This window comes from Antechinus flavipes, chromosome 2 (assembly GCF_016432865.1).
Source record: "Antechinus flavipes isolate AdamAnt ecotype Samford, QLD, Australia chromosome 2, AdamAnt_v2, whole genome shotgun sequence".
Lineage (NCBI taxonomy): Eukaryota > Metazoa > Chordata > Mammalia > Dasyuromorphia > Dasyuridae > Antechinus > Antechinus flavipes.
In genome coordinates this window covers 231658911-231685758 of record NC_067399.1, presented here as the reverse complement: position 1 = coordinate 231685758, position 26848 = coordinate 231658911, and the positions used below count along the sequence as shown (strand labels likewise).

Here is a 26848-nt window from a genome sequence, read left to right as displayed (position 1 = left end):
TTATATCTAATATAATACAACAAATAGATACATTTCCTGACCTGATAGTTTTGTAAACCTATCAGTAAAGGAAATGAGCCAGACTCTTTTTTTTTTTTTTTTTTTAATGAATTTAATGTTTGGTGCTTAAAAATCTTTTCATTCTTAATTTTAACTCTTTCCCTTTCAACATAATCACAGGTCATCCTTTTAGTAATTCATTATGGAACTACTTAAGGAAAAAAACTTTATTGATATATATTTCAAAGAGGAATTTATCTTCTTCCCTTCCTTTGGAAAATTGGGATATTCACCTCTCTCTACTCCTGCTTCACTTTTCTTGTTCTGCTAATCTCAGAAGTGACATCTCTAAGTTTGTTGATTACCTTGGGATATAATCTATCTAGACCTGGTGATTTGCAGTTATTACAGAATTTAAGTACCCTTCTTACTGTTTTTTGACTTTATATTCTCTTCCTGACATGTTAACCTTTTTTGGTTTGTTTGAGAGGAAACTAGGATTAAGTGACTTGCCCAGGATCACACAGCTAAGAAGTATTAAGTGTCCGAGGTCAGATTTGAACTCAGGTCCTCCTAGTTCCAGGGCCAGTGCTCTATCCACTGTTCCATCTAGCTGCTCCTATGTTGACCATTTTTAAAGGGACCATAAAAGATAGCAAACTAGGAGATACTGAGTAGCCCAATGGATTTCCACAACTATTCCAGCAAAGATTTAAAGAGAGAAACAAATCAAGTTATGATAAGGAAATTCAAGACAATATCATACTAAGTCATTTTTCCAATCTATCTGTCAGAAGAAACGGAAAGAAGTCTGTAGACATTGAGGGCAGTACAGAGCTTTTTACCCTTAGAACTGAATTGGGGTCTGTTAAGCTATAGGGCAAGATGATGTCCTAGATCCACAAAGTACAGGATTGACATTGTGCAGGAAGCAGAAATAGAAACCACATGGCATCTTTGTCACTCATACCCCAGAGCTGGGTCACAGTTATAGTGTGAATTGAGAAGGGGTCTTGTGTTTAGGAGTAACTATGACAAAAAAAAGTTAAATACCTAAGATTATGGTGCTACAAAAGGAACAGGATCTGAAAGTGAGCAGAAGCTGTGTGGCTCCAGCCCTGGAGTAGAATCTCATACTTAAATGACTCACTATGGTTTTGTCTTAAATTTCCTTAGTATGGCTATCACAGTTTAAGGTGTGTGACTAAGCAAGGTAGGAATTTTAAGCTTAGAGTGCTACAGAAGGTTAGTTCCATTGTTCTGAACCCAAAGAGACTTTTCCCTAGCTGAAAGAGTTTGAATCAGCAGCAGTCTATTGGAATTGCAACCAAGCATGAATCGACAGTTGTGTTGCTCAAATCCAAACCAGGGCAGAAGCAGCAATGGAAACAGACAAAGGAAAGCAACAATCAAACCTCTATAAAAGCACTTTGGATACTCCAAATGGTCTATTTTAGATCTACTTCAGATTCCTATCTTGAGTTGTCCCTTAAATTTGTGAAGAATGCATCATCCAGTTCCCAGAGAAAGCAGAATCAGAACTTAAGGGAATACAAAACAAAACCAAGCAAGATCCAGGCATTTCTCAAGAAGTGCACTGAACTTGCCCCTAACACAAATGCCTAATTCAGTAAGTAAGGCTGAAAGAATTAATAAATAAAAACATTCTCCCAGCATAAAAAGCTTATGGTGACAGGAATACCTAAGACACAAATCTAGAAGAAGAGGATGATTGATTCCAAAACATCTATAGAAACCTCACATTGGAAGAAAAATGAGTTTTGAAAGAAACACTTAGAAGGAGAATTAAGAATTTAGTTTAAAAAGTTAAAAAAAAAAAAAAAAAAAACCTTGCTCAAGTATTTGAAAAATTGACTGGACTAAACAAAAGGCCATGATTCTTTAAAACAAGAAATAGTAAAACAAAGTCAACTGGGTAGGGGATGAAAATTGTTTAATTTTTTTTAAATGACTTGGATTACTTGAAAGTAATGACCAAATAAAGAAACATGTGACATCATATTTCAAGACATTGTGAGGAAAAAAAAAAGCTGCCCAGATCCATTAGAACTAAAAGGTAAAGTGACAATCAATTCTGCTGTGATGCTTGTTTTGAAAACATGAATTTATTCTAATACCATTGATATATAGTGAACAATTTGAGAATAATGCAAATGAGGTGGTTTTGGCTACAAGCAATAGTGATAACACAGAAAATGATACCACTTCACACTAACTCATAAGCTGCATTCTTTCCATCTCCTATTTCCAACTGCAAATTTTATTTCAGGTCTTTTTTTGGGGTAAAGTATGTTATTGTATATATTCTAGTATAGAAAGAGCCTTGAGTAGAAGAGGTCTGATACATACCCACAAATCTTGGACTGCCACTCTCCCATAGTTTTCTTGACCTTAGCCATGGACTACCATCATGGGGACTGAAGTACAAGCTGAACAGCATCTGGAAGCCTTACATGCTGTCACTATTTATTGTAGTATTTCTGTATTTCTTCACCATTTAACATATGAAAACTATGCTACCATTTTTTTAAAGTTCTTAGCTTTTTTGGTTACTAATGAAGTTTTGAGTGTTATACTTCTAGCCCTATAATTCCCATAAGCCCTGTGTTTTTTACTGCAAGATTTTGCACAATGTGATGATTTTGGGAACATATATATTGAGTTAATAGAACTAATTGCAATAGAAAGAATTTGCTGGTTATTCATGAAAGAAACCGCAAAATTTAAAATTTTGAGTAATGCCATAATTGAAATTCAAAACTTCTAGGTCAAAGGAAAACATGCTAGGTCAAAGGAAAACATGCTGAAATCTTCCACAGGAAAAGAATTCAAGTACAAAGGAACCAGACAGGATCACATCAAATTTACCAAATTCCACTGTAAAAGAATAGGGATCTTGGAATAAGATTTTCTGAAATGCAGAAGATAGAGGTTTACAATCCAGGATAAATTACCCACCAAAACTTTCTATAATCTATGGGAGAAAAAATGGATCTTTAATGAAATAGAAAACTTGTAAGCATTATAAAGACCATAGCTTAGAATCTTTGAAATATAAACACAGAAATCAAGAGAAACATACAAAGAAACTGGAGGGGAGAAACAAGGATGAAGTGGCTACATTCTAAACGAGAGTCATAATAGAAGTGTTCTCCTCAAAGCCCAAAAGTTATCAGGGGTCATAAGAAGAATTAAATAAGACAGATGGCCTGCAGTGATATAAATGCAGTGGGGAAGGAAGATGGTATTTCACATAGTTAGGATGTATCAATAGTAGAAGACTACAAACAAGAAGAAAAGGGTAGACACTCAGACTTCACTTTTATCAGCACTGATCAAAGGAATACAGAATATATATATATATATATATTATATATAGGAATATCTGGGGAGAGAGAAGATGGGGGGAAGAAAAAGGTGGGCAGGAAAGGATCTAAACCAGGAACTCAGATCATAAAAAGGAAGGAATGGAAGAGACATGGAGGGAGGGAGTAATGGAAGAAAGAAACAACAGTTGAACAGAAGCAACTTTCATCAAGTATAATGTTGTTACTTTGTATATTTCTTTTTTCACCACTTTCTATAAATAGAGCAGGTAGTAGAGAGGAAAAACTATAAGAGAATAGAGAAAAATACATAACAGAATACGAATGGAATTAATTTACCTATCAAAATGGAAAAGGATGGAATGGATTAAAAAGCAGAATATAATAATATGTTGTTTATGGAAACACTTGAAATGTTAAGATTTATACAAAATTAAAATAAGGAATTAAGTAAAAACTAGTATGCTTCAGTTAAACTCCACCTTGATTATTTTTGTTCAGTCTTTTGTTCAATCTTACCCAGAGATTCCCAAAGATTAACTTAGAATAGAGAAGAAAAACAGTAAAAGCTGAGTTCTGCCTCTTCTCCTTTGTCCATTACCATTGTTCTGTTCTCTCAGATAAATGGTACTAGCCCATTTTTGACACTCTTGTTCTAATAAATATTCTTTATCATTGTTTGATTTGTTCTTAATTTCAATCTTCTTTCGAAGTTACCTGCCTTTGCTTTCATATCCAGTGTGGTCTTTTAAAAACCATGTTTGCTAATGAGTCTTCTATGCATCTTTAGGCCTGTGTCCCTTTCTACCCCTTCTCCTTTCTTTTCTCATCAGAATTATTATAGCAACTTGGATTTTTATGTTATTTTAAGATTTACAATGTCCCTTTCTCACAGGAAACCTATTAGGTTAAGTATATTTTATTAATGAGGAAATTACGCCTCAGAGATGTGAAGTGTGTTACCTGAGTCACATGGCTGGTATCAGAACTAGGATTCAAATGCATTCTGCCTCTCAGTATTCTATGATGCAATATTTCAATTCATCTCAACAAGCTATCTCTTGTTTGCTTTGTGCAAAGCTTTGTACTTTGCTTAAAGTCTAATAGCAAGATAAGATTCATAACCAGATAGCTATAACATACCCCCCAAAATGACATAGAGAGGTATAAAAGAAAGCGCTATGAGAGATGGCAGGGGAAAAAGTTGTTCTCCTGAAATAGTAAAAAGGTTCCTATTTAAAGCTAGGAGACCTAGGCTTGAAGTCAAATCTCTTGATAGTTCTGTAATCATAAGCAAATCACTTTTCATTCCTGAACCTCTTTCCATATCTATAAAATGGAGAGATAGTTCTTGAACTTCCAATCTCAAAGGGATGTTTTGAGGTTGGAATCAGGTAATATGTCATAGGCACAAGATCCTTTATAAATAAAAAGCAATCATGATTTGAGTGTGTTTCACATTACTGTGACATTTCTCTCTCCCTGTCCCCTTCTCCCAATTGTCATTCTTGAAGAACCAGCTTAAGTTATAGACTATATTTTTAGAGCTTTCTTGTATAGAATCTATTTTGTTATTTGGAGCTGAGGCAGGTTTTATTACCATTTTGTTCTGTTTTTTAAAAGTTGAGTAAGAGACACCTCTGAGACTGATATGTTAATTTACTTTTGCAGCATTTTCCCCTCTATTCTGGCCTTCCCTTCAGTTTGTGATTACAGAGACCTAATTGGTGATTTATTCTAGATTAGTGGAGATCATATATCACAATCCTCAGGGAACACCAACTACCTTGCAAGATTAGTGGTATCTGAAGCACAATTTTATTTTTCAAAGTTATTGCCAGGTCACAGAATCCTTGAATGCTAGGCCATTGAATTATTAAATATCAAAAATAGAAGGGAACTCAGCTATCATATAATCTAAGCTCTTCATTTTATAGTTGAGAAAACAAAGACTCAGAGAGTTACTTGCTCAAGGTCACAAATTGAATTAGTGACAGAGCCTGGACTCTAAATAAAGTCTTCGATCCTCAAGTCTTTTTCTCTCTCTACTTTATCAGATGGCTTTCTGTGCCATTAGGGTATACCTCATATTTTATATGAGAATTAAATTCATATAGTGAAGACCAGCATCTCACTTCCTTAAGTATGTTTTTGAATCTAATTTTAATGTTGCTTTGACTAAATATATAATTCCTTAGCAAAACTTTTTTTTGGGGGAAGAAAGGGTTCACCAATTTAAGAGATTTTCATTGCTAATAAATATATCAAGCATTTTCTAAATTTCTGAAGTATGTGCACAAGTAAACAAATAGAAAATTAAATCAGACATTTTGGATATAAGTTTTCTTCTGTGGCCTTTTGGCATAAAAAGATAAAAAGGGCAACTGGCATTTCCAAGGCCAAAAACATTAATCTTTAAATGTCACAGAAAAGGGAAATTTCCAAGCAAAAGAAAAATTCAAATATGGAAGTGAATGATCTCACTGTTTCAATGTGATATGGACAGAAATTGAACAATGAATTAAAAAATGTCATGTATATAATACTTTCTGGCTACAAAATGATTTGTGTATGTTATCTAATTTGATTATCACAACAACTCTGAATTAAGCATTGCTAGACTGTTTTATAGATGAGTCTAAAGTGAGACCAAGTTTGCTCAAAACAAGTCAGGGACTAAGACTGTAGGTTTCCACACTATTATCCCAGTGCCCTTGCCTGGACATTTCTCCATAATTTGTAGCTCATCTTAATACTCTTGTTAGAATATAAGCTCTTAATTTGGAACTATGCTCAAAAAGTTATCAAACTGCATACCCTTTGATCCATCAGTGCTACTACTGGGCTTATAAACCCCAAAGAGATACTAAAGAAGGGAAAGGGACCTGTATGTGCCAAAATGTTTGTGGCAGCCCTGTTTGTAGTGGCTAGAAGCTGGAAAATGAATGGATGCCCATCAATTGGAGAATAGTTGAGTAAATTGTGGTATATGAACGTTATGGAATATTATTGTTCTGTAAGAAATGACCAGCAGGATGAATACAGAGAGGACTGGCGAGACTTACATGAACTGATGCTAATGAGCAGGACCAGGAGATCATTATATACCTCAACAATGATACTGTATGAGATGTATTCTGATGGAAGTGGATCTCTTCGATAAAGAGATCTAATTCAATTTCAATTGATCAAGGATGGACAGAAGCAGCTACATCCAAAGAAAGAACACTGGGAAATGAATATAAACTGCTTGCATTTTTGTTTTTCTTCCCGGGTTATTTATACCTTCTGAATCCAATTCTCCTTGTGCAACAAGAGAACTGTTCGTATCTAGGATATACTGTAACGTATTTAACATGTAAAGGACTGCTTGCCATCTGGGGGAGGGGGTGGAGGAAGGGAAGGGAAAAATCAGAACAGAAGTGAGTGCAAGGGATAATGTTGTAAAAAAAATTATCCTGGCATGGGTTCTGTCAATAAAAAGTTATTTAAAAAAAAAAGAATATAAGCTCTTTGGGGGAGGGTGCCATCCCTTATTTGCTCTTTGTCCTCAGTAGTGTCTAGTTCAAGGCCTTATATATCATATGTGTTCAGCAAATGTTCGTTCAATGAATTTGGATTTTTTTAAAAAATGGAGCTCTTGTTGCTAACTACTAAAAAGAACTAGTTATCATGTTGGATTGGTGTGCCAACTTGGTGGTAGCCACACCCTTTCTGCTGCAATGTATACATGCTGTGTTATAAAGACTGATTATTCAGGGGTTTCTATTAATAGTTCTCTCAACAGCCGTAAAAGGTTTTTTTATCATGAAAAGAACCTGATTCATGGTCACTGCTGCTCCTTTGGATAGCAGAACCAAATTTGACAAATTTAATTATTCTATAGTAGAAATCTGTACATTTGAGTGAATATTTTTCTTTAATTCGAAGTTAAATTTCAGTCTAGACTGAGGAAAATTTTAAGTTTCAACCCATATCACATGGTTAAGGAAATTTAGATGCTGGTGATATTTCTTTTTTTGTTTGTTTGTTTGTTTGTTTGTCTGCTATAAATATTTTTCATTAGCAGTTTCCTTGTGACTCACTTGCAACTAATAAATTGTTAGATAGCTTAATTTTCAACTTTCTATAAAAGATACTCTGGAGCAGTGGGAAGAGCAGAGTGGGCTCTGATTCAGAAAACTTATATTCTAGTGTCTGTTTTGCCACTAACTCACTGTGTGTGATTCTGGCAAACTACTCCCTTCTCTGATCCTCTGTCTTTACATGTAAGTATCCTCTAATGTGCATTTTAACTATAACATTTGGATTTCTAAGCTTTGGTGTTCCCAAATACTAACAACTCTATATTTGATGGTCTCCATTCTCAGGTTCATCCTAATGCTAGAATTCTGTGATTCTGTGGTGTAAAACATTTGGTTTCAAAGAGGTTTTTTAGTATTTCATATATGATGTTTAGGCCTGAGTTATGTGAACAGTTTTGGTGACATTTACATTAGCACCTGATCTGTAACAATTGTTGTATGAAATAAAATCTGTTCCAAAATCTAAAAATCTTGTAGAAGTGGGAATTTGTTGGTTTTGTTTTGAGACTGCGAAGAATGGCTTCTCTTCCGAAGAAAATGAGTAAATTTATATATGACCAGAATGTATGATGCTATGTACTGTGATACATTTTCTTAGTAAAAAATAATCCAGATTGATGGGAAACATTGGAAAGAAGGATTTGCTTTTTCCCTTGTCTATATTTTGTTTCCTTTGTTAACAGCATCTAATAGTAGTACTTAGTGGATTCCTCTGCACCGAGAAGATTTTAAATGTAATATTTATATTTGTGAAAGAAAAATTTACAAACTTGACCATTACTTTATAAAATTGTTAAATTTTATATGGCACTTTATCACTAAATCTAGGGTTACAATTATGTCACAAATTGCTTTTTCAGTGGGAGGAAAAAAAAAAGTTGGGAGATCCAGGATCAGTTTTTGGCAGAAGGTGGCCCTTGAATTTATCTTTGAAGGAAGCTAGAGGTAAACATGATGAGGGAATGCATTCCAACTATGACGAATAGCCAGCGCAAAGGCATAGAGAAGGGAGATAGTCTGTATGTGACAACAAAAATTCCACTTTGGCTAAGCTGTCAAATGTTTGAAGAGGGAAGTAACATATAGTAAATCTGTAAAAACAGATGCAGAGAATTAAAACTGGAGGAGGCCTTAAATGCCAGCAGGCCCTACCTCTTTGTTCTATACTTGATGAAACTGAAGTTGAAAGAAGCTAAGGGACTTTCCCAGAATCATGCAGCCATTCTGAGTCAGAATTTAAACTCAGCTCTTTCTAATTATAAGCCCAACACTCTTATCCAGTATAATGCTATCTAGGCTAAAAAGCTTTAAATGCCAAATAGAGGCGTTTGTATTTGAACCTTTTGGTTGTAGGGAGCCATCAAAATTTATTGAACAATGGGATGAAATGATCAGTCATTTTTTATGAAGACTATGGTGACAGCTATGTGGAAGGTGTAGTAGAGGGGAGAATAAAGGATCAAAAATATAGATCAAGTCTTTATCAGAGAAACTACAAAAGATTTTTCTCAGTAAAATGTTTATTTTCTAATTTCAACTTTACTAATTTTATTAATACAAAAGTTTTTCAGTTTCGTCAGAATTCAGTCACAGTTGTCTATTTGATCTCCTCTGATCTCATTTTTTTTTTTAAAGAACTCTTCTGTTCATAGATATGAAAGGTTATCCTTTTCTTATTCCTGTGTTTATGATGTGATCTTTTATATCCAAGTCATGTATCGACAAGCATTTTTTAAATGCTTGCTGTCTTCTGGGTACTGTGCTAGGATCTGTGAATACAAAGTAAAACATGAAATGGTTTCTCTTCTTAAGGAAATTACAAGGAGATAACATGTCCATATATAAGTACATATAAAATAAATACAAAGTAGTTTAAGGAAAAGGGGTAAGCTCAGGAAAGCTTCAAGAGAAGGTAGTATTTGAGCTTAATCTTGAAAGAGCAGAAGAATTCTATGAGGTAAGGGTGAAGAAAGAAAGCCCTTCAAGTATGTTGGATGGCTAGGGCAAAGGGACAGTATGTGCTCTGTGAGAGGAATGGTAACAGCTGACCTCACAGTAAAGTTAGGAAAGGGAATAATGAGGCTAGAAAGATAAATTGGTGCTAGGTTACAAAGACTTGTGGAACCTCTGGTTCATATTTGATCTTAGATGCACTAGGGAGTTGCCAGAGCATTGAATAGAAGAATGACTTGTGCTTAAGGAAATTCATTTTGGCAGCTATGTATGTGGAGGATGAACTAAAGTTTGTCAGAAATCTGAAGCATGGAGATCAATTATAAGGCCATGGTAGTTAACCATGAAAAGATGTGTTAAAGGTCTGAACCAAGCTGGTGGTTTCATGAATAGTGAGATGGGAATGGATGTGAGAGATTTGGCAACTTGATTGTATATATGAGGGGAAATAGAGTAAGGATTCAGGCATTGCTGAGGTTGTGAAAGGGCCATGATTCCTTTGGAAAAGTGAATTTGTGAGGAAGGATCAATTCTGGAAGAAAGACACGAGTTCATTTTTGGACATGTTAAGTTTGAATTGTCCATGGGATATCCGATTTGAAATTTAATAGATGACAAGAATTGAGGAGAGAGACTAAGATTTTATATATCTGCATAAAGATGATTAAACCTGTGGCATCTGAAAAAGTCACCAAGTGAGAGAATATAAAGAAAAAGAAGAGAAGACCCAGGAGAGATCCTGGAAATATACCCACAGTAAGGGACGTGTGATATGGATATGAATCCAGTGAGATTGAGGAGTGGTCAAGCAAGTAGAAGGATAATCAAGAGGAAGTAGTATCATAAAAAGTATTGTATTTGGTTTTAGGCATGAATTCAAATTGAGAACAAAACATTAGGTTAAAATTTTCCAGAAAAAAAGAGATTCAGGTATTAAGCATTGGGAAATATCCATAGGTGTCAGAGGAAAAACAAGATCTAGGGAAATAAATTTCACTTTGTAAAAATTGAAATATAAATCATACTTATAAGAATATTAATATGTTTTAGCACTTAAAGCTAGTTAGATTGATATAAAGGATCTTGACACCTAGCCTTTCCCTCCCAAAAAACTGATAAATAGCTTAATTAAATGGAATTTTGTCTCCTACAATATTATTACTTACTATAACTCGAATATTTTAATAAACACTGAAGTAGTCAGGAGAGACAAACAAGGAAAAGGGAAAAGTATAGAGCAATCTCTAAATTGAGTACTTTCTCAATGAATTGGCCCTAGTGTTTGAGGGCTTCCTATTCAGCAGCTGGATGTGGTAGATGGTACATAAGACTTAAACAGAAAACTTAGGGTCAAGTCTTGATTCTGCCACTTACTAGTTGTGTAGGCTTTAGCAAATTACTAACTCCTATTTTACTGATGAAGCTGAGAGCAAATGATAATAGGTGAACCATTATAATCTCACAGAATCATTATGAAGAAGGTTTCATATAAATTATAAAACCTTATATTTTATTTTAATTTTTTATTTTAAAATTTATCTTTTTATTATAAAATTTAATAGTCACCAAAAAGAAACATTTTATATAGAAAGAACAAAATATTTAGATATGAAACTATTGACTTCTGTAATGTGCTATTTACTTTTTAGAATTTCATATTAAATTTAACAAAGTAGTAAGAAAATTTTCATTTGTATCCCCCTCTGAACTCTTAAAATTTTTTCAATAGATTTTTAATCACATCTTTGCTTTTATATTTCTAAAGTTTCTCCTTGTATCCCATTTCTTTCCACTTCTAGACCCAATCAGTATGTCAATATATTCAAACATTAAAATTAAATATAATGTTCCATTCCTGAGGATTTCCACCTCTGCACATAAGTGTGAATTATCTCTCTTGTTTCTACAGACAGATTTAGATTGCCTTGAATCTTGAATCATTACTTCAGGGTTTTGAGCAATGAGAAACTAAGAGATGGCATCATCACAACAATTATTCATATTTCTATGACATTTTATCATTTATTAGTTTTCCTTTTTTTTTTTTTTTTTTTTTAAGCTGAAGCATTTGGGGTTAAGTGACTTGCCCCGTGTCACATGCTAGGAAGTATTAAGTGTCTGAGGCCGGATGTGAACTCAAGTCCTCCTAACTTCAGGGTTAGTGCTCTATCCATTATATCATCTAGCTGCCCCTCCATTTTATTTTTTAAAAACTTTTTATTTTCAAAACATATGCATTGTTTTCAACATTCATTCTTGCAAAACCTTGTGTTCCAAATTTTTTCTCCCCTTTCTTTCCTCCACCCACTCCCCTAGATGACAAGTAATTCAATATATGTTTAAAACATGTATAATTCTTCTATATATGTTCAGTTTCCGGTTCCTTATCACTATAAAAAGGGCTGCCACAAACATTTTTACACATGTGGGCCCTTTTCCCTCTTTTATGATCTCTTTGAAATACAGGCCCAGTAGAAACACTGCTGGATCAAAGTCTGATAGCCATTTGAGCATAGTTCCCAGAATGGTTGGATCAGTTCACAACTTCACCAATAATGTGTTAGTGTTCTATTTTATCATTTATTAAGCACTTTATTTTTTCACACTTCTATGTGGTGAGCTATGTAAGTGTTAATTATTCCAGTTATGCCTATAAGAATACCAGGACCCAGAGAGTGAAAATGACTTACATGAAGTAATACAGCTAGTAAATCAAGAAGCCTGACTCAAACTTATGACATAGAAATAGGTAAGAGGAAACAACTTTCCAACTCTAGAAATGGAAGGACATGACAGGAGAAAACAAGGAAGGTATAGTTTCTAATGAAGTATTGAGTCCTTTCTCATTCTTGACTCTGAGCTCTGTCTCCCAAAAAGCATGAGATTATCTAAGCAAGTTATAGTACTTCAGAGGGTGATAGGATTTGCCATAATATTATAGACTTCAGAGCCGTAAAAGACCTCAGAATTTAGTCCTGCAGTTCTCAATGTGTAGTCCAAGGGTTTCTGGTGATCTCACAAACCTTTTCAACGTGGTCTCAAGTGTCTAAACTATCTCAATAATTCTCAGAACTTACTTGCCTATTAAAATATCCCTTTCCTTTCCAATTACATACCTATTTGAAGTTTTTTTTTCCTTATATTTCAACCAAAACAGTATTTCATAACAGATTAAATGAATAAGCAAATATGAGAATCCAACTGTTTATTATAAAACCAAACATATTTACAAAAATATGTAAGACACTACCATATTATATCACTAATATTTTTTAATTTTGAATAATGTAGTTATTTTTCATTTAAAATGTTATCTAGGTTAACATGTGATGGGTTTATTATTACTATTTTATTATTACAATTGATTAATATCATATCTACTTATATATGATAATTATATTATTTATAAATGAGTATATTATCTATACTTATATAATAATTATTCTTATTTATAAGTGAGTTAATAAATTTAATTGTTGTAATTTTTAATATAGTAAATATCAGTAGGTAAAACCCACATAATAAGTTCTTTAAGGTCCTGAATAATTTTTAAGCATTGTAATAGGTTTCTGGGACCAAAAAGTTTGAATACTGCTGATCGAATTTAACTCTCATTTCACACATGAGGAAAACTGAGCCAAAAGAGTGAAGTGAATTTCCCAAAATCACATAGATATTAAAGTAGCAGAACCAGATTTGAACCCAAGCCCTCTGATTCCAAATCTGGTGTCTCATTCAACATATTGTCCAACTTTGTATGATCCCACAAAATAATTTGCTTTCTCTTCTTTTCTTTGTTTTCAGGAAGAGATGAAACTATGCAGCCTGCAAAGCCATCTTTCCTTGAGTATTTTGAGCAGAAAGAAAAAGAGAATCAGGTCAACAGCTTTGGCAAAAATGCCCCAGGCCCACTGAAAAATTCTTCAGATTGGAAAGTACCACAAGATGGAGACTATGAATTTGTAAGTAGATTGACATTTACAAGGATAATTCTGGCTTCTAATGTTACATGAAATGTTTCACATCCTACGTGATCTATGGAGCCAGACGCTTTCTAATTATTTCCCATTAGCCATTGCTCTATATTTTCTCTTGTACTACTAATAGCAGCTTCTAATGTGCCCTCTTGAGTTTTGTATTGTGACATTTTTATTGACATTTCAGTTTTACTCTGTCTTTTTTATGTAGTGAGATTTTTGCACTTCAGAAATCCTTCACTCATAATACTTCCAAGGTCAGCTTGAAATTTAGAATGGTAAAAGAACCAGTCAGCTGTCAAGTGAAACTACTTTGGCTATAATTTTTTATGAGGGGATGAGATCTAACACTTAAAACTTAGAGGAGAGGTGGTAATAGCAAATGAAACTCTTTTGATAACAGTTCTTTCCATTTTAGCTTTTTTGAGAATTTCATTAGAAGAAGAAAGAACTAATATTTCAAAGTTTCTTGTAGAAACTGCATATCATGACTCTGTCCCAATCCTCTCTTAGAGTTCTGGTGTTTTGCCCTAGTCAGGCATTCAGGCTAAATACCTGTCCAATGAGTAGTGTGGAAATATCAAAAAAGCACTAAGAGCTATCATACTCACTCTCCATGCTCTTCATCTCCCAAAAGTTATTTTTGGAAGATAACGTTGAAGCAACTTATAAAGGAGATCCCAGAAATAGGAAAGAAGAATCTATGGGAGAGAACCAGGAAGGTGTGATGTCCTGACTTGTAAGAAACCAAATGCAATCTGGTGTAGTGTGGTCAGGGCGCTTACCTGTCTTGGGTTGTTGTGGAGGACTTCTTACTCTTTCAAATGCTGAGATTTTGTAATTTACATGGTACCTTTTCTAACCATAGACTCAATTTATGTTTGGGAAGGAATGATGAGTAATAAAATCAGGGTTGAGAATAGGCTATAGAAATCTGTATTCCTTTTGTGTGTATTTTTTAAAGTACTTTTGCTTTCAGAATTTTAAAAACATTCTCAGAAACTTGCTGGTACTTTATAGCCAAATTCAAAATCCCTTAGATATTTCCATGAAACATGATCTTGGGCTTCAGATTCTTATCCAAGGGATTCTACTTATCTACAGAGTAACTTTGATCTATGCTTTACTTTTTCATTTTGAAAAAAAGTAATAATACTTTTAGTTTACAGATCATAGAACTAGAAAAAGATAGATTTTCTTATCTAATCCCCACATTTTACAAGAGAAACTGAGAACCTTGGGATATTAAAATTTAACTAAAGTGTGATTTAGTGGCAGAGTTCTGACTGAAACCTTCAGATTCTTAAGCTAATCATTCTTTTACTGATATAGTGCTACTGATTGCCTCCTAACTACTTCTTAAGGATATAAATTTTACTTAAGCATGTTGGTGGTTCTCTGATCTCATAGATGTTTATCCTTCTTTTATTGATGTAGATCATAATCTATCCATGCTTTCTTGTTCTTTGTAATTCTTGTCCTTGCATAGAAAGAAATTTGTAGAGGGTAAGAGCTAGTATAGGTTTTTCTCTTTCAATAAAGACTTCTCTCTTTGTTTTCCAATATTTTGTGAGTATAAGTGCATAATTCAAACTATCTGTTAACCTTCAGTTTCAATTTGAAATATGCCTACTTTTTTTTCTAAGTATACATTTTCTGGATGAGGTCCCTTGCTGCGTTTTTAAACTCAGTATTTCATTGGTAATTTGCTGTAACCCACTCTGCATCTCTTTATTGTCCTTTGAGTCATTCACATTTTGGTTCCTCAGAGATTGTGATGGTCTCTTGTCTGTAGCCAGTAAAAATACTGATATTAAATGATTTTTTGGCACTGTGGTAGTCTTAAGGAGCAGCTTGGAATCTGTGAAAAATGCTGTATAATTTCCCAGACTCAATCCACCCTGCTCTTTTCTTATTATTAAATTATGGATCCAATTTATATACTTTGAATAAGTATCACAGGTGGAAGAATGTTACGTGTAATAATCTCTCCCTAGAAGAGGTCTTTGGAGGAATATATTAAGTAAAATGCAAAATGTTCCCTTTTAGTTGTTATTTTATGTTCTAAGTTCCTGTTAGATTTGTTATTCTGTAGTTCCATCCACACAATTTGTGTTCAGTATTTTTAAGGTCCTTCTCATCACTGTTATTCTGTATTCTAAAATCTATTTCAGCACTAATGTAGTTTTCTGATTATATATCTTTTGTCAAAGTTATAAATTAGATAATTGAAAGCATTAGTCCAAATGCTATTCTGATAAGTACAGTTCATCTTAAGTGAGAATATTTCTTGATTTTTTTGGTGATGGTTTCTATAAAATTCACATGTAGTTAAGTGATATAATATTTCACAATATCATACAAATCTCTGATTTCCTTTCTTGGAATCACTCTATATTTATTGAAAATACCAGTGCAGCCATCAAAATAAATAAATGAATCAATCAACAGGCATTTTTTCCAATATCTTTTGTGTAAGCTTGCACTGTGATAGGTTCTGGGGAAATAGACAAAAAACAAAACAGCTTCTTCCCTGAAGTTCACATTCTAGTGAAGAAGCATATTTGTTAGAGAAATCACAATCACAGATATAAAACTATTGAAATAGTAAGAGTTATATACATGCTTATGTTATCAAGTTTCTTGGAGTGAAATTTAAATGTTCTTCAGTTTGGATTATCAGTCTAACAGACTAAACATTTTCCTGTGGATATTTTACACCTCTCCCATTTGTCCAAGCCCTCAACAGAGACTTTGATTTCCAGTAAGGCAATATTTAATTATAAGAAAAGAGCTTCTTTTCCCTCTCCAAAACAAGTTGCTATTTGAAATGACCTTTTTGCCCAAAGCAGTCAAACTGCAAGTTATTTAATCAGTAATGGCAACATTTCATCTTGGCAAACAGCTCCCTGTTTCCATCCACAGCTGAATATAAATTCCAATACTAAAACTGAGTTGCCTTCTTTGCCAAATTCAAATGACAACAGAAGTTCTTTTTAACATGTAAGATATGTAGTGATTGAAACGTTGAAACCTCCTTAGAAATATAGCAATAGCTATCAACACCTCCTTTTAAATTGATCCAGTGGAAATAAATCAAATTTCTAGAAGCAAGTGAATACTAACTATAAAAATATAGAAAGCCTCCTTTTCCATATTTGATGTATATATAACCTTAATTACATACTAAAGTCCTTATCTGTTATCTCATTGTAATCTGGAGAATGCTTCTAGGTTCTTGAAGCTTATGCCAGAAGCATAAATGTAATATTCTCTGTTGAGGTTTTCTTGGGTCTCTGGGAGCAGTCTTCATTTCACTTCAGTAATCATCACAAAAAATCCAAATCCTTTATTGTCTCCTTCAAAGTCTTGTCTCCTTCACTTGGGGCTCGGCTATTTTTTTTTGGAGGCCTTCCGGATCTTGGTTTCAGTGGAGAAGCAAAGGAGGACAGCCTGCCACCACTTCTCTGTCTTCCCTAGTTCTCATTCTAGCTGAGTTTGTTCGGACTTATATCCTCTCTAAACAAAGGTGTGAATCTTGTAGAACTATAGTAAGTACTAAGTACACATACTAAACTAGAGAACTGTTAAGCATCATGCTAAATAACCACTGTCTCTATCAATTCCACTGACTTAGCACCTTGTTTTAAGTTCTGGCCCATAACACAAATTCTAGCAAGACCATAAAAATGGAGAATCTCTCTCTTCCTTTAAGGTTCAACTCAGATATTAACTTGCTCCTTAAATTCTTCCCTGATCTTTCTTCCTACCCCTGGATGAATATAAGCTTTTCTCCCTCAGATTTCTCATTTTACTTTTTCTAGACCTCTCTTTTGTTCTTTTTACTATCCCCTGTAGGATCCTTTTGTTTTGTCCTATTAGATTGTGAACTTCTCAAGAATGGGTCCTTTGTTTACTCTACATGAAATGTTATGATATGATCTACTTTCTTTTCCTCAACCTCCGATCTTATATTATGAATTACTGTTTTGAATCCAAGTGAAAGGTTTTGTATCTGTTTTATATTTTATCATCAACTCATTTTCTAGCCCATCCAGATCATTAGAGATCTTGAACAAATAACATGTCGGTCAATCTTCCAAATTTGTGTCATTCGTAATTTTAGTAGGCATGCCATGTCTGTCTTTATCCAAGAAGTTGATAGACATATTAAATAGCAATGAACCAGGAACAGATCCCTGGGACACTCTGTTCTTGATTTCCCTCTAAGATAGGATTTCTTCCTCTTTTTTTGTGTTGTGGACCTCTTTGATAGTCTGGTGAATCTTGTGAACCCCTTCTTGGATTTTTAGTTTTTTAATACGTAAAATATATGGGATTACAAAGGAAACTAATTATTTTGAAATGCAATCATCAAGTTATTTTTCAAAGCAAGTTCATAGATCCTGCAAAGGACATCTGCTTTAAGGAGATTTTTATTAATTATTGTCTAATCTTTGGGTCTAATCTTTCAAGTTCCAAATCCATCTATCATGCCTTGCTCATGTCTTTCCATTTTGTCCACAGGAATTGACTTTGTTAGATGCTTTATTGAAATTTAAGTTTACTGGGTACGTAGACTTTACTGCTATTGTCATAAAAAGGAATGAAGTTAATGTGGCAAAGCCTGTTCTTGATGACAATAGAAAGAATTTGTGTGGTCTTTTGAACTTGGTCTTTGTTATCACTTTTAGTTCTTATGTATCTAAATGCTCTAATTATGTATTCTAGAATTTTGTCAGGAATTTTAGTCAGGCTCAGTGGCTTATGATCTGTGGACTTCTTCCTCCTCCCATTTTTGGAAATTGAGACATTTGCCCCTCTCTTAGCTTTTGACACCTCTCCTGTTCTCTATAATCTCAGAGATTGCTCACAGTAGCTCAATTTTCACATCCCCAGTTCAATGTGCAGTGCACAGAACACCTGAAAGAGCATATGTGCTCTTAGGCAACACTGACAAGGCATAGTATCTGTAAAGAGGGAGATAAGGCTGGCTGTAATCTTCCTGACTATTGTTCAGAGGAGTGATATTGTGTTCTGGGTTCCACGCTGTAGGGAAGACACTGACAAATTGAAATTCTCCCACAGGAGGAGGATAGCACAGAGCAGGTGAAGGGACTGGAAATGTGTAGCATAGAGAGAAGACTTACAGGGCTTATAATAGTTGTCTTGATCATATTCTTGTTCTGCTGTGTCACCCTAAGTCATTATATCCTCTAGAATCACATACTGTTAATAACATACTGACTTTCATATTTGACCTTGTTTCTTAAATATTCCCCCACCCTTTTTTTTTTTCCTTTTTTAATAATAGAAACCTGACTTCCTTCAGAAACACCATATCTCTAAATGTACCTTCTCTTAGGTCCCCTGATAAACTGAGCCATTAAAAAAATTAGTTTTCTTTGCTTTTTTTTAACTGCCTCTTCTACATCCTCTCTCTTATTTTCATCATTCAGAATTCATTCCATTCATCTTTATGACCCTATCCAGGTGTTGGTTATTTTAATTTATCAACCTCCAAATCATTTTCCCTCTTTTTAAGGAGTTCAGCACCTAAATGACAGTCTTCTTCCCCACCTCAACCTCTATCCTTATATTTAGAGACTTTAGTATACATATGAGTAACCCCTCAAATATCCTGGCCATTACTCTACCTCTGCTACTTATAGGAATAAACATACCCTTAATTTTACTCATTCATAATCATTCAACCTCTGTGGTCTAGTGCCTGGAAATTCTTGTGTGCTCATAATTCCTCATTCTTTCAGCTTTATTTCTACTTTGTTCCTCCTAAATTTATTTATTGTAACTTCTGGTGATTCCATCTCCCTTTCCCTCTTTTTCCAGTCCACCACTCCTAATTTGACTTCATTTTTCTTCCTTTCTAATTTTATCCCTATCTTTATATCCCTAGCATCCATTTAGCATAATGCTTTCTGAAATAGTAGGTGCTTAGATCATTCTATATCCCTCTTTCCTAGATACAGAGAAATGTATCACCAGAGAGTTAGCTTTTAGATGGCACATTTTTCTTTTTGTCATAGTAATTAAACAACTCATTACCAAGGCATGGAAAGACTATATATACTATACTATAGAAGGAGGACACTGGGTAAAATAACATATCCTGAAGTATTGAAATAACCAACTTTTTTTGGAGATAAGTACATTTCTACCAGAGTTCCATTTTGACCTTGAGGCCTCTGGTGAAAATCACATTGTCATGTCTCATTCTTGTGAGTCCTTGATAGAACTCATCTCCAGGTAAAGGAACACAAATTGTAGCATCTTGTTGGCCCTAGAAACATGGTAAATAATGTTAGTATGATCTTCTTGTCCAAAACAGGTCAGTTTAGGACTGAGCTGATCCCATCTGGAATAGTTTCACATTTTGGCACCATATTTTAGGAGGGACAGCTTCTCCATACAAACAGAAGCTTGCTATAGGAAATTGATCATGCAAGGAAAGGGGCTGGAGATCACCCATACAAGATCAGTTGAAGGAACTACAGACATTTAGCCTAGAGATAAGAAGATTGAGGGTGAGGTGGAGGAAGAGGAGAAAATTACCTGTGTCTTCAGCTTTTTGAGGAGCTATTATAGAGGTGAATTGAGCTTATACATAAGAAGAAACTTTCTAACAGAATTATCTATCATTAAAAGAGACTTCCAGAAGAAGTGTCCTCACACTAACAAAATCACCCTTCACAGTAAAAACAAAACCAAGTGAAATTTCTTAGTTGCTTTCTTGTGGACTGTGTACTGTGACACCATTACCCCCCACTCCCCTGTGTAATATTAAATTTCTCTGTAGAATCCTATGCTCAGCACTTGTAATAATATACCCCCAAAATAGATATGATATGAAGTAGACCAAATTTTTTTGATTTGAATTTGATTTTGATTTGATGGTTTTTAGGACCATATCTTTTTTTTTTTTTTTTAGCTTTTTATTTTCAAAATACATGTATAGATAGTTTTCAACATTCTCCCTTGCAAACTTGTGTTCTAAATTTTTTTCTCTCTTCCTTTCCCTTACCCCCTTCCTTAGATAGCAAATAATCCAACATATATTAAATCTGTGCAATTCTTCTATTCATATTTCCACAATTATGCTGTACAAGAAAAATCAGATCAAAAAGGAAAAAAAATAAGAAAGAAAACAAAGCAAGTGAACAATAACAAAAAAGGTGAAAATTACTATGTTGTGATCCATAGTCCTCTTTCTGGTGGCAGATGGCTCTCTCAATCACAAGACCATTGGAAATCTGAAGTCTGAATCACTTCACTGTGAAAAGAGCCATGTAGGACCATATCTTAAAGAACTTACAATCTAAGTACATAAATAACTGATTTAAGGGAGAGTACAGTAAATTTATTGTGAAAGTCTAAGTATTACATTATTTTGTAATTTGAAGGGGGTGGTCACTTTTCTTGAAGTATCAGAGAAGGCTTCATAGGACAAAATGGGACCTGAAGTATCCTCTTAAAAAATAAACTGAGTGCAATAAATGAAATCTATTCCCAGCATCATTGGATTAGGAGAGTGGGGAAAATGTGTAGTGATGAATGAGGACACCAAAGGAGGAATAGGTCTGGTCTTATATTCAGATTGTTTGGATGTAAGACACATGAAAAAAAGTAGTTTGCTATAAGGCTGTCAGATTGCAGAAGACCATCTGTGCCAGTATCAATAATTTAGTTTCTTTGGTAGACAACAGGGAGCTAATAAAAACTTTTGACTAGAGTAGTAACTTGATCTTAGCAATGTAGTTGTAGAGGATGTATCGAAGAGAGGATAGATTGGTTGAAATAAATTACTGCCCAATATGTTAATATCTTGTGTATAATTTGTCATCTTTCTAAGTTCCTTTCATAAATATAATAAAAATATCATTCAATAATTTTTAGCTTTAATCTTTTAAAATGCCTCAGATTTCAGTCATGTGGAATTATTCTTCATGTTTTTTGGACACTTTTGTGAGTTTCTTTAACAAAAATAATTTATCAACCAATGGCATATGATCTAGCAATGAGTTCTTTGCACTTAATTGAGCAGATCCTTAGAGAACAATTTATTATCAGAGAAAGACTTGAAGCATGTTCCCTTGGTAAAAAAACCTGTTGGAATTCACATTCTGATAGAATTACCTTTGAGAGAGCCTCAGTAATCCCAATAATCCATGTCATGATAGAAGCTTTAACAGAGAAATAATATTGTTTTATAGTGTTTAGGAAAGAACATCACTATATTCTTTTATTGAAGATACAGCAAACATGTATCTCCTACATAAAAGGAAACTGAGCAATATGCCTTAGATGACACTTTGATTTGTCTATGGATTGGTAATCCCCTCAATGTAGTCACTCCCTTCACAACTGCAGAATGTAACCCATTCAGGCCTTCTCCTTCTTTACCTTTATATGTGTCCTTTCTAGAAGATCTGTCCATTGTACTGGATACCTTTCTCTGAATCTTAATACTTCCTAGAATTGTAGATTTAGAAGTGGAAGAAACTTAAAGGTCATTTGATCCAACCCTTTCATTTTACCAATTATGAAATTAAGGACCAGGGACATTAAGGGACTTGCTGAGGTGTATCCAGTTAGTGATAAAGGCAGATTGGAACGTAGATCTTTTGACTCCAAGGAGAGTGAATGATCTTTCTGCCATATTCTGCCATACAAATGCAATACTTGTGCTGTCTTATCTGTTATTGACTCACTTACTGTATACAGACTTGAGGTCACATAATAAAGTCAGAATTTGGTTTCAAGTCTTCTTTCTACCATGCCAAATTGCCTCCAATATAGTCCTAATGCTGAAGCAAAAGATAATATTCTTCCAGGGAATTTAATGATGATAGAGTCAAATATACAAAACCATACAACTATTAATCTAATGTTAGTTTGAACCAACCTAATGATCTATGAAATCATACTAATATTTCTAATTCTACAGAGAATTAAAAGCTTAGGCAGCTGGTCTTTTTTGGTAGAAGATATTTTTAGCATTATCCTTTGCCTGGGCAGATGACAACATTTTGTGACTTCATGAAACTATCTTTTGCTCTGCATTTCAGAATAGAATTCCAAATCTGATTGGGAGGAAAACTTTCTTCAGGTTTCTCTAAAAACAAAAAAAAAAACACCTTTCTGTATTGTTCAAGAATAGTCAATTATTCATTTTTCTATTAAGTTTTTATCTCTCTGCCTATTTTGGAAATGGACATATTAGGGGTGGGTGAAAAATGTCCCTATTGTGTTCATAATTTAAAATCATGATGATGTAGTTACACAAATGCTGAACTTATTCATTAATAAGTTAATAGTTTCCAAGGCTAGATCTTGATATTTCTGGGGAACACAAAAACTCATCACCAGAGAGCTATGAGTTATGTGTTGTTTACCAATCTGTAAGGAAAGAAAATACATTTAGTCCTTGAGCTAATTGTCCATTTATTGCAAAGTGAGTGAAAAATAACAGGACAAATCCATAAATACACCAACTTCCATTTATATAGTGGTTTGAAAACTCATTTTATTTTTGCTTGGTTCAATAAAGCAGAATAGAAACTTTGCATCAGTCAACACTTATCTCTGAAACTCCTACCGTCCTGGTAATGGACAAAGAGACCACCCTCAAATTGAATGTAATAACAAAGCACTTATTAAGCTTTTCTCTGTGGCCATGCACTGTGGATACACATAGAAAATTGAGATAAATCACCGATAGCTCACCTTCTTATAGCATTTTGTGGTTTACAAAGCATTTTTATGTATTATCTTGTTTGATCCTCACAACCATTCTTTTGAAGTTATGAGAGGAGGGGAGGGGAGGGAGAAGTAGTTATTTTATAGACAATGAAACTGAGACCCAAAGGGGTGAAGGAATTTGCCTAGTGTCACTCAGTGATTAGCAGACTCAAACTCAGATCTATGTCAGTTTCAAAGGATCAAAAGATTTCAGAGTAGGAAGGGACTTTACTGATAGTTTAGTCCAATCTTCTTTACCTTTCCCTACTCTGCCATGAAGAAACTTGGTCTCAGAATGGCCTTCATATTTTGTCCAAGTTCACACACTTTCCCCCTGTATCTCATACTTCAGTCATGTGGAATTTTGAGAAGTGGGATTACATATTTTAACAGACCAATGGCTTATTGGGTAATCAGTGCCATTTTGGACAAGGATTAAACTTTTTAGAAACTAGCATCATACCAAGTTTTTCAGTGTTTCTGTCTGAATATTCTAACTCAGCAATAATGCCTTTATGGTAACTTGAAATTAAGTAACTTACCATTCAAACAAGAGATGCAATATATGGACAGTAACCCAAAAGAATTTGTGAGGACAGAATTCCCTATAGTTGAAGTCAAAATTTTAAATTCCTTGTTGGAAATGCATTATAATAAGACACATAATCATGCCATATACAGATCTGAAAGATTTATTTCTCTCTGTTACATTGAAATTTAAGGGGAAAGATCTTATAAAGTTAACCAACATTCTAAATTGTTACAAGAAAATTCAAGAAGATGGACTTCATATTTTTAATTTTATTAGGAAAGTTCATCTTTTTATTTTCAGTTCATTTGAGATTTAAAGTTATTTTTTGTCATGAGAAGCAACTGGTCCATCCTAACAAGGGCTGATATTATATTTTAAAATAATTTTATTGTCATTTTTTACTTTTACATTCCTTTCTCAATGTGTCTTTCTGTTCTCTATTACCCAGAAAAGCACTCTATAACAAAGAATTTTTTCAAAGAGAGAGAAAATGAGGAAGAAGGCAGTTCATCAAATCCAACACATCAAATCTGACAGTATATCAAGCATTTCATCCATATTATTCCTCTCTCTGCACAAAGGAAAGTGCATTCTCATATAAATTCTTTAGGACTAATCCTGATCATTATAATTAGACAAGCATTCATTCTGGGGAGAGGTACATGGTTGTGTGTGTGTGCGTGCGTGCATGTGTATGCGTGCATGCTTTCCATTTATATATTTTTTTACATTTATATTTCATTGTGCATATTCTTTTCCTACACTTTGCATCAGTTCATATATCTTCCATGTTATTCTGTTTGATAATAGTTCACATTTACATATTGCTTTCATGTTTGCCATGTGCTTTAGACTTTACAAATGTCTAATTTGATCTTTACAACCACCCTGAAAGGTAGGTATTATTGTTGTTATCCCCATTTTACAGATGGGGATATTGAGACAGATAGCAGTTAAGTGATTTGCTTAAGTCCACACAGCTCATAAGTGTCCAAGCCCAGATTTGAACTTAGGTCTTCCTGATTTTAGGCCCATTGCTCTACTCACTGTGACACCTAGTTGCCTATTCTGTATTTTTTATTTTTATCATTTCTTAAGGTGAAGTAATTTTCCAGTATATTTATCTTTAACAATTTGTTTAACCATTCCCCAAATCAGTGAAACTTTGTTGTGTTCTCCCCTAACCTCATACCCCCCCTACCCCCCAGTTCTTTGCTACCACACAAAATGCTGCTATAAATATTTTAGTTTGTGTATGGAACCAGTCTATCTTTGACCTTTTTGGAGTGTTTGCCCATCAGTATGATCTTCAAGTCAAAGGAAATAAATATTTTAGACACTTTTTTGCATAATTCTAGATTGCTTTCCAGACCATTTCACAGATAGTTGACATTTCTATGGCATATTACAGTTCATTACATTTACAATACATTTTTCTTACAGTAGTCCTATGAGGTAGATTGTCAAGGTGTTTTCCATCATCCTTGTCATAAGAGGAATTAGCTTCAGGGGATAAATGACTATGCCATAGTTGAATAGTTAAACATACTTAGAGATATTTAGTGAAAACTAACACGTATGTTTGTAACATTTATTGCCTGTGGGTGTAAGGGGTGAAGATAGATTTTATTTTCTCTAATGGCCTGAAATCCAGAATTATACCTGTTCTCAAATATCCAAGTAAGTCTGAAGCCTACATAAATGCTGGATTTTATTCAGATAACTGGGAGGAAATCTTTGAATGTTATTATTGTAGTTATTAGGAATCTGTCTTCTATCTATCAATACATCTTCTGTCTACTTCCCATAAAAACACTAAAGAGATGAAATAGCCTGGCAAAAAATATTATTTCCCTTTATTTCAACTTAGTATTTATTAAATATGCATTACTTAAGGGGGAAAAAAGTGTCTGGATTTGTCCAGCTAAGCTTATAAAACCTCTGGCACTGTCAAATTGAGGACAAAGTTCCAGGTAATTTAATTCTGTCAGAAATTGAAGACCACAGTATCCTTGGTTCCTTTTGGATGCCACTCTTGTTTCTGTGATTGTTAGTGTCTTCCCAGTTTTTGTATCCTTCAGCTTTGTAAAGTACCTGACTTTATCTATTACTGTGAATGAAACTGCTAACAACTTGAATCTCAGAATTTGAACTGGAAGGCAGTTCAGTAGCCATTGGGTTTAACCCCTATTAGAAAGAAATCCTTAGTAAAACATATCTGATCTGTGACTGTCCAGCTTCTGCTGGAAGACCCCTAATAAAATAAAACCTATTACCTTTCTAGGCAATCCGTTCCACTTGTAGATAGCTCAGATTATTAGACAATTCTTTTTGACATCAAGCCCAAATTTGCTTTTTCCAGCTTCTACTTATTAGTCCTAGTTCTTTCCTGTGGGGCCAGATAGAACAAGTCTAATCCCTCCATCATATACAGCCTTTAAAATAATTGAAGAGCACTATCATATTCTCCTGGGTCTTCTGTTCTCTAGGCTAAAAATCCCTATGCATGGGAGCTACCATCAAGCAAACTCTGTATGGTTCATGAGCATAGTGTTTTTTTATGGTGAAAACGGGTTTTGTTCAGTTTTGTTATCTGAAAAATGAGGTAGATAGTCTTAATGATTTCTAAGAACCCTTCAGGCTCTAATATTCTATGATCCTTGTTCTGTTCCAATACTGACATTTTATATCAGTTAGCAAGCATTATTAAAAGTTTAAGGGCAGCTAGATGGCTCAGTGGATAGAGCACCAGCCCTGAAGTCAGGAGGACCTGAATTCAAATTTGGTCTCAGACTCTTAACACTTCCTAGCTGTGTGACAGGCCTCAGACACTTAACACTTCTAGCTGTGTGACCCTGGGCAAGTCACTTAACACCAAGTTTAATCTGTTAGGTACAATACTAAGCCTTAGGGAAACAAAAAAAGACAAAAAAGACTGACCCTGCCTGTAAGGAACTCATAATTTTTAAGTAATTTTTTTTATTGAAAACATTGGTTTTTCACATCACATGAATTTCTCCCAATATCCCTCTCTCTACCACTCAAGAGCCTATATAACAAGGAATATTTTTATGGGGATGGAGGGGTTAAGAGGAAGGAAAAAGAGAGAGAAAGAGAGAGACAGACAGACAGACACACAGAGAGAAACAGAAATTAGTGAAACCAGTTAATACATCAAAAAATGATGAAAATGTC

General features: G+C 34.2%; 1 protein-coding gene across 1 annotated transcript in view; it reads left to right on the top strand.

The window, feature by feature from the left end:
• The window catches only part of STK4 (serine/threonine kinase 4), a 115310-nt gene that overhangs the window by 52824 nt on the left and 35638 nt on the right, over window positions 1-26848 (top strand). The window contains exon 10 of the mRNA XM_051976484.1: window positions 13190-13347. Within this exon, the coding sequence (XP_051832444.1) occupies window positions 13190-13347 (158 nt within the window). The remainder of the gene's footprint in view (window positions 1-13189; window positions 13348-26848) is intronic.